General features: G+C 34.2%; 2 protein-coding genes across 4 annotated transcripts in view; both read left to right on the top strand.

Annotated features, from left to right (window-relative positions):
* The window catches only part of LOC115879645 (cryptochrome-1), a 121967-nt gene that overhangs the window by 32161 nt on the left and 76976 nt on the right, over window positions 1-12830 (top strand). The gene's annotated exons all lie outside the window — the stretch shown is intronic.
* On the top strand, window positions 818-5090 carry LOC115879646. Of its 3 annotated transcripts, none has more exons than XM_030896545.1 (4): window positions 818-1126; window positions 3769-3979; window positions 4050-4189; window positions 4288-5090. In XM_030896545.1, exons 2-4 carry the CDS (start codon window positions 3782-3784, stop codon window positions 5075-5077), a joined length of 1128 nt encoding a protein of 375 aa, XP_030752405.1. In that variant the 5' UTR covers window positions 818-1126; window positions 3769-3781; the 3' UTR covers window positions 5078-5090. The 3 variants fall into 3 exon arrangements, with proteins under 3 accessions (XP_030752405.1, XP_030752406.1, XP_030752404.1); XM_030896546.1 differs by lacking the exon at window positions 818-1126 and having other exon boundaries at window positions 3678-3979; window positions 4288-4673; window positions 4728-5090; XM_030896544.1 differs by lacking the exon at window positions 818-1126 and having other exon boundaries at window positions 3678-3979.

The raw sequence follows: 12830 nt of genomic DNA, 5'->3' as shown, positions 1-12830 counted from the left end.
AATGGTTTACCAGGAATACGAAAAATGATATGCTCTGTGGCCGACGACGGATGCTCCTACGTATGCCGGCCGATCGCAAATTTTACGTGGCGTACGTTGGAATTATATACGTCATAATACGATTGCCGGTCGTCCGGTTTGATAATTTCGGTCGTGTGAGACGACTAATATTGGAGACCCGGTCGGAATTGGTATATTGGTAGTTCATATTAAGTCGGACACAGAAATCCGCCATTCTTAACAAGTATCCGTTTGTCAGCCATTTTAAAATCGTTTTTTGTTTTTAAAATTTACATTCACATTCCGATTTCTAGTAGAATAATATTGATAAGGTTGAGTTTGGGGGGAACCACAGAACAGTTTTATGATTAAACCAGCTAGAAAATAAAAAAAAATATTTTGCGAGTTACTTTTTTATAGATATTTTTATTTCATAAATCTACCTAATTTTGAAGACGCTCGTTGTTTTCCGGCGTATTTTAATCAGATATATCAAAAAAGTGACTTCCGTTGACAAAACTGATGTCTGGATTAATGATTCAGAATTATTATAATACGAAATTAGGTAGGCACTTAGTTATATTCGAGGAGTGATTATGAATCCATCTGTAATTAGGTAGTTTGGTTAGGTTTTTATATATTCTTGGTAGCGAATTTGAAACCGAACGTAACGTAAGTGCTTTGCGACGAATTTTAAGTGACTGAAATCCAACGTAATATGACGTTGGTAATTGGTAGAATTACATTCCCTATTACGTCAGATATCGACGTCCAGGCGACCCGAATCTGTATTACCCATTTAGGTGCAAATAAGGGGCGTCAGGTGGTCGAACCGACGCACAGTGGTTCCGATATGGCAAAAAGTGACGCATATCGGTTAAAATTCATATCTGATAAATCTCTCTTTTAATAACATATTTCAAATACGCACCCGATAAACCATTTATCACTATCTCGTCTATGTTTTTTGTTGATTATTTTTTGATGGCGAGCATTTTTAAGATTTTTATCATTTTTACACTTTGTAAATCGAACGGAGGTCAGCATTAAGATAAATTTTGGTGTTTTATTAAATCAACAATAATACGTGTGAAAAGTAATACAACCATGGAGGAAGGCCATTCAGGTAAGTATTTTTTTAATAATCTGTATTTGTCTTTTGAGTTCAAATATCTTAAGAGCACCACCGAACACCACGCTAGTTTTTATTTTTAAAGTCTTTGTAGAACCCCTCCTACTTTTTAGTTCAATATTTAGACCCGCCATGACCCGCCGAAATAGAATTTTTACCTAATATTGTTTTCGTTTTAAAAAAAATACGAACTGGCGACTCCCAATTTACACTAAACTAAATTTTTTGATGCCAGATAGAAAAAAAAACCATTTGGTGATTTCTTCTGGCGTCTATTCATCAATTGAAAAACACCTGACATTTTAGGTAACATCAGTCGTATGAATTTATGTAAACGTTTTCTTAAGAATGGATTCAATGGAAAATCGGAAGCTGAAATTTTGGAAGAAATTACCCTATATCTAACAAATTATTGTGATATTTAGAACACGGAGCAAGAATCCGCTAAGAAAATACTCAAATCATTCATTCAAAAATGGACCAAAAGATGGAGAGATTCATCTTATTCTTGGCAAAAATTTAGTTTGAAAAATGCTGATTGGTTAGAAAAAAATGTATTCAGTGACGTAGCTATAGACGAAAATTCGCAATGCACTGGGGAATCGGAACCCGGTCCATCAAAAAGAAAATGTTTTTCCGATTTATCCAAATCTCAAAAAGACAGAACTACGAAAGGTGATTTTTTTATTTCAATTTTGTGCACTGTATTTACCATATATTAATTACTTCATTATAGACGTCAGAGATAATTATACTTCAGACATCCTTGCTTACGCAACCGTTTCTGTTCTTAAAAAGGAACATAAACATGATGTTGCTAAAGCAGTTTCAGCCGCTATTTCTTCTCCGGATGAAGTGTTGGCTGCTTGAAACAAAATATTCCCAAAAAATTTACGCCTAATGAAGCCATCGCTTTATTTATAATCAACAGCAAGCAAACAAAGGCACAGTACCAAAACATGCGGTCAGCTACACTTTGGAAAGGTAATTTCATTAATTCGCAATTTGTATAAATATTTTTTTTTCATTATGTTTTTCATCAGGTACGGATCTGTACCCTTCATACCAGGAGATACTTAAATATAAAAAGTTGAGCTATCCTGTTTTAAATCCTGATGATTTTACTGAAACTGAAGCCAAAGTGACTCTTCAGAATTTAGTTGATACCACAGTAGAACGAATTTTAATTAATATTGCTGATCTGAATAGTACATGTGATATTATTGCCACACATAAATGGGGTATGGATGGAAGCAGTGGTCATTCGGAATTTAAGCAACGATTTATGGATCCAAAAAATTCCGATTCTACTGTATTTTGTACTAACTTGGTGCCTATTTCATTAACATATAGAGATGATTCTCAGAAAGATGTTATTTGGAGAAATTAAAATCCAAATTCTTCAAGGTATTTATTTATTTATTTATTTATTTATTTCAGTCTTTAGGATACAAACGGAACAAAAGTCCAAAACTAGTATCCTGATATTACAGTTTACAATAATTTTCCATTAACAATATTATAAGTTATAAAACAAGTAACATCTACAATATATTTAGATTTCTTAATTAATTAATACAAAGCATAGAGGTAGTGCGTTTTACAGGTCACTGTAGTCTATATATACACAGTATCACAGGACAGGAGATCGGTCTACTCTAACAATTTCAACTTAAGCCTATTCTTAAAGGTTAGTAGATTTTGATTGAAAAAATCTAGTTCAGAATCAGAACAATACAAGTTAGCAGCCCTAACCATCCTCACCAATGGTGCATTCTGGTAATAATTGGTCCTACAATATGGAACCCAAAAGAGGTCATGACCCCTCAGCGCACGGACAGGCACATTAATCTTAACTCTCGATAGGATATTTGGAGAGCTAGACAGATTATTAATGATCTTAAACAAAGTTAAAATGTCAGATAGAGTACGTCTCTTTTCCAATTCAAGAATTTTGAAGCGCCGCCGTATCTCTGAGTAATCATGATGTGCTACGTGGAAGTGCGATTTATAGCCAAGGAATCTCAAAAAATTTCTTTGTATTTTTTCCAGTCTCTCAACGTTATTTCTATATACAGGGCTCCATATGACAGATGCGAATTGTAGTTTACTAAATACATATGAGTAATACAGAGTCAAAATCGTTTTGGAGTTATTGAAATCAACACATTGTCTTTTAATGTATCCAAGGGTCCTATTACAATCATTAACCAGTTTGTCAATATGGAGTTGAAAAGTCATTTTAGAGTCAAACAGAATCCCTAGATCTTTTATATGGGTAACTCTGTTTAAAACAGAACTCCCAAGTTTATAATTATAGTTAATGATTGTAGATGCCCGAGAGAACGACAACACAGAACATTTGTCAGGATTCAAAAATAACTGATTTTCATTGCAAAACTCGATCAGCCTCTCAAGACTAGCTTGTAGAATTTCAGGCGGTATGATTAAAAATACTGAAGAAAAAGGGTATGAAGATTGGAAACCTGAAATTTATGAGCCTTTTTTCCTACCAACTACATCAATATCTTACTACATATCAAATTTTATCTAAATTTCGTCGAGTTATTAGACTTAGACTAGAATTTGGAGGAGCCTAATCTAAATTTTTGATAAATTACATTTTCAAATTTTAGCTTATGTCGACCAATGAGAATGGCTTTCTGCAAGGAAGACTGTAATACAATTCTAACAGAGTATTCTAGAGTGATGAAGGAAATTGTGGAAATACAGGACAGTAAAATAAAAATTAATAATAGCGTAGAAGTCATTGTAAGACATAGATTCTACTGTACAATGGTAGATGGAAAAATAATAAATGCGGTGTGCAAAAATGCTGCAACTTCGGTAAATGAGTTTTTGTTAAATATAATATTTTAAACGTTCTGCATAATGTTTAAACCTATTGTACTTTTAGAGATGCCCTGTTTGTCTAGCTGGACCAAAAACTTTGAATAATTTGCCGAGCCAAACCAATGCAGATGTTTTGAAATTTGGAATATCCCCTTTGCATGCAAAAATTAACTCCATGGAATTTTTACTGAGATGTTCATACAAGTATGTATATTAGATGAGAGAATTAAACATTGTTAGTTAGATGAGAAGTTGCTGTCATGTCAGCAAGCATTATCCATCTATATTTAATTTATTTTTAGACTGGCCTCTACGAAGGAAGAACAAGAAACTAAAAAGAAAATAATACAAAAGCAGTTTAAAGAGAAAACTGGTTTAAACATAGGTAAACCAAAACCAGGGTTTGGTATTTCCCATGACGGAAATACAGCTAGGAGATTTTTTCAGAACTCGAAAGTTACATCTGAAATTATAGGGATAGAGTTACCTATTATTGAAAGGTTCTCGAATGTCCTAGCTGCGATATCATGCAACAGAATTATTTCACCTGAGTCTTATGAAAATTATGCACGTGAAACTGCTGAACTTTTTCACAAAACCTACCCTCAATTCACGTTTTCACCAACAGTTCATAAAATTCTTTACCATGGACATGAGTACATGAAACAATTTCCTTTCATTCCAGTAGGTAATATTTCTTATAAAACTTTAATACCAAACAATAATTATTTTTTTAATTTAGGAGCATTGAGTGAAGAACCACAAGAAGCCCGCAACAAAGATTTTAAAAGATATCGTACAGACTTCTCAAGAAAGATTTCTCGGAAAGACACTTTAGAAGATATTTTTAACAGATTTATGTTAACATCTGATCCTCTATTTTTTTTCTTATTCAAGAAATTTCAGTTGTCATCAAAGACAACAAAAAAGGATGAAAATGTACACCTACCTCTAGATTTTCTCAATGAGGAAACTTCTGTTAACAATGCCATGATGGGTGTGGGGTACGATATGAGTTCTGACGAGGACAATTCTACAAGTAATGATGAAGATGACGAAATTACTAATGAGTTTGAAGATGGCGTTTTTTAACTAGCGATTCATATTGTTGCGGACCGGTGTGGACTCGACCTAACCTAACTATATGACCCGCCCTCGGATGACCTTAACATCGCATTAAAGAATAGACACCGTAATGATTCATTCGAAGATTCGAGAAGAATGAGTCCCACTGGAATGGAGTAGTACATACGAGAACATTCGAAACCTTCTCTATGCACCTAACGATCTATGGACTATTCTAGAAATCTTTAGCTGTAGGTATAAATGCCGGCGGCTGTGGCCTAGAGAGGGCAGTTATAAATAGACGAGTGCAGCTGACGCGTGGATGTAGAACAGTCGTCCTCGTCTTGCGGATGTTAAGGACTTCACAATATTGACGTTTTTTAATACCTTGAAACCTTAACTTTGTGCTCCACAAAATCAATTACAAAATGTATCCCTTAACCAAAAAATTACGTCAATAAAATCACATGCGGCACTTTTTCACCATTTGGAACCACTGTGCGACGTTGGTACCCGACGTCGGGTTTATTGAACGCGACGTATACCCGACGTTAGATAACATCCAAATGCTACTTGGGAAGCTTCTTTAGACAAATTTGTTGTACAAACGCGTCTTGACCAAAAAGAAAAAAATTGACAAACAGATAGCAAAATACATATTTGCTACCAATACTCCTTTTAGGCAAGTAGAACATACAGAATTTAAGAAAATGATAGAACTATTAAGACCAGAATATAAACCACCTAGTCGTAAAGATATAGGTCAAAAATTATTGGACGAGGTGTTTGAAGAGGAACAAGAAAATTGCAAAACTGTGTTAGCTGGAAAAACTGTGTGGCTTTCCATGGACGGTTAGTCTAATATTCGAAATGAGCCAATAATATGTTGTTCTGTGACAACAGATGGCCATATTGTGCTAGTGGATACTATTGACACCTCAGGAAAGTCTCACACAGCAGGATATTTGGAAACATTGGCCAAAGACTGCATTGCCAAAACAGAGGCAAAATATTGCTGCACTATAGGAAGCTTAATAACTGATAATGCCGCAAATATGGCAAAAATGCGTCAATTTCTAAATAAGGACGATACGTGTAAAATAATTACCTATGGCTGTTCAGCACACGTTTTAAATCTTTTAGCAAAAGATTTAGAAATCAAGAATGTTACAGAGAATGTAATTCAAATAATAAAATATTTTAGAAACAATCATATGGCACTAAAAATGCCTATAGAGGTTAGATGGTCGACGTTATGTGTCAAGCATTAGAAAGGTATGTCTCTAATTGAGCCATTTTAATTGAAATTTCCGAATCATTTAAAGAAATAGATCAAACGATTCAGTTAAAAATTCAGAATATTGACATTAAAAAAAAAGTAGAAGATCTTATTTAGATAGATTTTAAGTCGAGGACGCAGTCGTAGTAGTCTCCTTAAAATGTGTGCTCCTCAAATATTCGCGTAATTCCGTTGTTTTAAAGTTAAAATTAATATTTAAAAGTGTGGTATAATGTTTGTTTATACGTTTAGTGGCAAATTTTAGTTTTTATTTTGCAAATTCCGTTGTATTTTGTGAAAAATTAGACACAGTGCTTCTTCGATCTTATCGCGCTAATTGTTTGTTTGCATTTTTATGCGGCAGCTACGTTCCAAATTTCGTTTCGTTTTCGTTTTAATTTCATCATTTTTACACAAGCAAAATAGTAGGGTGAGATGGCTCAAAAAAGTTTCACATCTGGCAACCAATGCGCCCTTTTGGATTCAGATAGTACATAGGTAGACGAGTCTAAAAAGCCCGGGACACAAATTTTTCTGGCTCTCTAGCGGTCTTGATGACCTAATCAAAATGGCCGCCAAAATTTTGAGACACGCTTCTAGATTTCCCGTTATAACTCAATTTTCCTTTCCGATATTTACATATGTTTTTAGTGATTATGAATTAGGAGAAAACATGCTTCCCAACGATGTCTTTGGTTTTATAGTTTAGGTTCACAAAATCAAAAATATTTGAAATTTTATTTTTGTAATTTTAATTTTTTTCATCGCATTTTGCTAAATAACTTGAAATCAGTTACATTTAGCTAAAAACGTGTCATACACTTTTTTGTTGGTCAGAGAATACCTAGCGGTATATATGACTTCTAGTATATAGACTCTAGTCGTTATGGTAAAAACACAATTTATATAGATCCTGAAAAGTAATACAGCGACCTAATGACGATTTAACTATCAAATGTAATTGCTGTAATGTTTAATGTGTTTGTAAAAATATACGGAAGATGGTGTTTACCATCCTAAGTCGTGTCCCACTGTGTTTGTAACATCAGCAATAGATAACATTGATCACAACCAGTCTTCTTCTACTGCCGTTACTTCTTTCCATGGTTCAAGTGTTACTATTATTCAGCATCCTCACAGTGAAGCAACTATAGAGATTGACGATGACAGCATTCGTATCCAGCAGTGGAACAAACAAATTGTCAGTGGTCAACTTCAATATTACACTACTCTTCCTGCAACTGATAAAGTAACAAGTGACCCACCTTTGCCAACTGTCAATACACAGTACACCGACCACGATCCTGCATTCACCCCTAGGAAAGTTTTAAGTCATTGGCTTAACTCTGTCCTGCAGAGAGTGTATATTGAAGACATACAAGTATTAGAGCATGGCCTACTATATCGTTTGCTGCTTTTCATGCACACAATGAACCTGGTATTAAAAAATTAGGTGTAATGTGTCTTTGCTTCCACTTCTTAATGACGAAATTGAAACGCCATCAATGGTACGTCATATGATGGATATCATAGTAATAGCTACTGCAAAATTGAATGAAAATCAAACATCCGTGATAACAGCTGATCAACCAGTCAACCAGTATATGCTATCGGAAAGCAACTGCAATGGAAATTCCCTGAAGTATGGCGAGGATCGCATTTATTTATGATGGGAGGCCTACACATAGAAATGACGGTCATTAATTTACTTGGCAAGTGGTTAACAGGCAACGGATGGATTGAATTAGTAACAACCGCTGGTATTGAAGTTACTTTAGTTGCGTTGCATTGTCTACAGGTAAAAGCATTGAACAAAGCATGTGAAACGAATTTTGGTCTCAGTGAAGAAGGTATTGAACAGTGGATTTTGAACAGTTCCAATATTGGAACACAGTCATCGAACTGAAATCTCTTCTAGTTCAACTTGTACTGAGTATTCGTACATCTAACTTTCCAATGTACGTCAACACTTTGGCTCAGTTATGTCCATGGACATTTTCGTTGGATGCAGTCCATTATTCTCGGTGGCTGTCAATATTTGTAAGCACTCTGCAAGACCTTCCAGAAAAGCATCCAGATGTACATGCTCAATTTCTTCGTGGTAACTTTACGAGCAGCAAAACTGTTAGAACTTTTTCTGCAATATCTGACGATCAGCTTCATGAACACAATAATAAAGTTATAAAAGGTGAAGGTGGAACATATCAAACAATATATCAAACGAGCTGTATTCCAAGCCAGAATTTGGAGCAACAATCTCGTTGCACAATAGACGATACCTTCACCAACCGAGTGGGGATGGTTACTAACTTCGGAAGGATCATACCGTCCTGTGTGGATAACAATACCAGAAGTTTCAGAACACTGTGTAGAACTTACCTCCTGTACTTGCTGCAAGCAATGTACATCTTGTAAATGTGTTAATATGGGAATACGCTGTACAAAACTTTGTGTATGTGAAGGACAGTGCTCGCATAGTGATCGGTAATCATAAGTGAACGGGTAATGCAAATCCTCTACTCTGGATATGACTTCTGTAACTATATATAACTGTATGTTTGAAAGCTACTTTACAGTTATACCTTGAGTGGGCTTCATGTGTGCGATTTTAAAACGGAAATCAAAGTTTCGTCTTCCGAAAAAAGCTGTACTTTATTTACTTATTAATCTAAAATTAGTTATTAAATTTTTTGCTTTTTATCAGGTACAAAACCGTTGTATTACTTTTCGAAATCTATAAATTACATTGCTGTCCTAACGACTAGCTGTGCAACGCTACATTGTTTTGGCAGATTTTTAGCAACTGTTTATGATAAAATAGAAGATATACATATATACCGTTGTAAAGGTAATTTTTTTTCCGAAGAAAAAAGTATAGAACACATTTTTAGCTACATATAGCAAATTTCAAGTTATTTAGAAAAATCTGACGAAAAAATGAAATTAAAAAACATTTTTTTTAAGTAACAAATATTTTTGGTATTATAAACGTAAATAATTTTGTGAAATATACCATTAAAAAGCGCGTTTCCCGCCTCTTTTATAATCACTAACAATATTTGTTAATATCGAAAAGTAAAACTGACTTATAGCGGGAAATATAGAAGCGTGTCTAAAAATTTTGGCGGCCATTTTGATTACGTCATCAAGTCAGCTAGAGGGCCAGAAAAAATTGTGTCCCGGGCTTTTTAGACTTGTCTATCAATGTACTATCTAAATCCAAAAGGGTGCGTTGGTAGCCAGATGTGAAATATTTTAGCAGAATTTTAACCTAACATACCCCACTAAAATGAACCGAGATTTTAAGTGTTGCAGACACAGGGAGTTTTTAAATTATATTTACATTTACTGCTATTCAGTTTTTCACCCGAGCTGCTCTGATATACTTGCTGAATCCTTAAAATTGGGCGGTTACAAAATTTTGTGTTCAAACATTTGTCAATCAAATTATAACGAGGATGAAAATATGAAGAAGACCTTTGATTCTAAAGTTGCAAGCCTTCTCGCTGAGCTAAATGACAAAGATAGGCTTATTGAGAGTTTGCGTAGAAATAGCTTGGTTTTTGAAGATGAAGTTACAGAAGCCGAAAAACAGTTTTCTGCTTCCATAGATCAACTTCACAAACGCAATGAGGAACTAAAAACTGAAATAGCCCACCTTAAAGCGAAGGAACAATAATTTTTGGTGAAAGTGAGATCTTTGGAAAGTGACAAAACTCAACTGGGCGCAAAATTGAAGGAATTAACTTCTATAAATAATGGTCTTTTAATTAACATTAATTCAACTGAAAGTAAAAACAGTGAACATGTATTGAAGGATTCGTTTAAAAAACAAGTGGAGGAATTGACTACCATAAACAGAGAAATGATAAGTTCTATAAGAGTTCTTGAGGCTGAAAAGAAACACTATTTGTATATATATATATATATATATATATATATATATATATATATATATATATATATATATATATATATATATATATATATATATATATATATATATATATATATATATATATATATATATATATATATATATATATATATATATATATATATATATATATATATATATATATATATATATATATATATATATATATATATATTAGAAAGTCCGCATATATCTAACAGGACAATAGAGGAGCGGCATTTGAGGCTGCTAATATCGGGAAATGTAGACAATCGTCCAACCCTTCTTATTGTTTCTGGCTATATAAATCACAATTTTCAAAAGTACTCACGTTTAAAACTTGGTGATACTTACAAAGTACAATTCTTCCTGAAACCAGGATGTTCAAGTTTCGGGCTCACGGAATCTGCTGCTTCTATGGTGCATGACTTTACAAGTAAAGACTTAGTTGTTTTATGTTTAAATGGTGTATGTTGTCCGTCTCTCATATTAAATAGTTTTGTACTCCAGTGTAAAAATACTAATACTTTAGTTATGACCAGCTCCTATTTTGGTCTTAACTCCAATATTATATATAAAAGCAATTTGTCACTTTTTAAAATGTTTCATAGCAATAATATAGATTTACACCATATTTTAGAAACTAATCACGCGCATAATTTTGGTTTTGGTCTAGCAGAGTTACTATTTACCCACATTAGGGAGAAATATTGTAAAGAGTCTTCATGGGAGGTACAAACTGTAAAGAGTGTTGGGGATAGCCCTTCTAACCCTATCTTGCTTGATGTTTCTAATAATACTGTGTCAGATAATATTTTTTATAATTACTCCTCCAGAGGCCAGTACTGTAAAGAGTGTTGGCGATAGCCCTTCTAACCCTATCTTGCTTGATGTTTCTAATAATACTGTGTCAGATAATACTTTTTTATAATTACTCCTCCAGAGGCCACTACTCTTAAGCATAATGAACATGAATATACTTTTAACGCTAAAATATCGTTGCTCTTATTAAATATTCAATCTTTGAGAAATAAATGCGATAATCTTTACATTTTTTTAAATAGTATTTTTTTCAACACAGCCAGTTTTGGCATGTATTACTCCTTATGTATAAGCGCGGATTGACAAGGCCTAGACCTGTCTGACCCAATTGGCAGTTTTCACAAAATGTTGTCCTTTATATTTGACCGGGCTTTTCCCGTGCGCTTGATTAAGAAGAAAAAAAATAAAGAATGTAATAGTTGGCTTACTAAAGGCCCAAGGATTTCAGCTACTAACCTTCGATCTTTAAACTATCTAAAAAAATATAGTATGACCCTAAATTCATAACCTTTGTTAATAAGTATCGTAGTTTCTATAGAAAACTTATCAAGGCTGCTAAAAATATGTACTATAAAAATAGACTTAACAAGGCCAAAAACAAACAAAAAGAATGTTGGGCTATAATTAATGATTTTCGCAAAAAATTACCTAGTGTCAAATCTGAGATAGACCCTGATCACCTTAATCAGTTTTACTGCAACATGGCGGGTGACCTGACCAAGAATTTATCCTCTAAGTCTAACCCTCTGTCTTACCTAAGTAATTTTAATTATCAAAATTTATTTTGTTTTTTTAATACAGATAAGTTCGAAATAAAAAAAAATTATTGCTGAAATAAAAAATAAGAAATCCATTTGAGATGATGACATATCTGCTGAAGTACTGTTAAAGCTACCGGATAAAGCCTTAGAAGCCTTATTCAACTGCATAAACGAGTCCTGGCAGCAGGGAGTTTTTCCTTCCTGCCTAAAATCTTCAACAGTGGTTCCTCTCTTCAAGGGAGGCGATACTAAGGAGCCTTCTAACTTTCGCCCAATTTCTTTACTTCCCACTCTGTCCAAGGTCATTGAAAAGTTAGTAAAAAATAGGATGCGTAACTAACTACAATCCCTTAACATTATTACTGATAAGCAGTTTGGGTTCCGGGAAGCCAAGAGCACACACGATACTGTCTGCAGTTTCCTTGAGGAAGTCTATGTTGGGTTGATTCAGGGGGAGTAATGGCGGCTGTGTTCTGTGATCTATGCAAGGTTTTTGATTGCGTGGATGACGAAATTCTCTTACTGAAGCTCGAGAAGTATGGTTTCCGTGGACGTGCTCTTGCCTGGTTTAGATCATATCTTGAGGGTAGATATCAGTGTGTCATGTGCTCGGGAAAATAATTCTCACCGTTAAATGTCTGTTCCGGTGTTCCACAGGGCTCTGTTTTGGGGCCTATTTTATTCTTATTGTATATTAACGATTTGACAGAACTGCACATCAGAGATTTCACACTCTTTGCAGATGACACTTTAATATTATGGCAGGCCAAGGACATTGAGCATCTTAAGGCAATCCTAAGCAAGGACTTATCCTTCATTAAAGAGTGGTTTAACTCAAATCACCTTTGTTTAAATTTATCCAAGACACATGTTGTTGGGCTTAGGTGTGACATCGCAATTCTCCATTTCGAGGGGGGTTGCTTACAGGAATTCCTGCGACTAGATTCCTAGGAGTTATTATTGATGGGAATCTGCGATTTGAAGACCATATTCTGGCCTTAA

The sequence above is a fragment of the Sitophilus oryzae genome, unplaced genomic scaffold (assembly GCF_002938485.1).
Source record: "Sitophilus oryzae breed Bouriz unplaced genomic scaffold, Soryzae_2.0 scaffold_1582_pilon_pilon, whole genome shotgun sequence".
Classification (NCBI taxonomy): Eukaryota; Metazoa; Arthropoda; class Insecta; order Coleoptera; family Curculionidae; genus Sitophilus; species Sitophilus oryzae.
The sequence above is the reverse complement of the archived record's forward strand: the minus strand, read 5'-3'. Positions and strand labels throughout refer to the sequence as shown.

Excerpts from the sequence above, each read along its gene's own strand:
- LOC115879646 (XM_030896545.1), top strand. The coding sequence starts at position 3,782 with ATGAGAATGGCTTTCTGCAAGGAAGACTGTAATACAATTCTAACAGAG. Across the intron at positions 3,980-4,049 it reads GCAAAAATGCTGCAACTTCG|AGATGCCCTGTTTGTCTAGC; the intron begins GTAAATGAGTTT and ends TTGTACTTTTAG. Across the intron at positions 4,190-4,287 it reads TTACTGAGATGTTCATACAA|ACTGGCCTCTACGAAGGAAG; the intron begins GTATGTATATTA and ends ATTTATTTTTAG.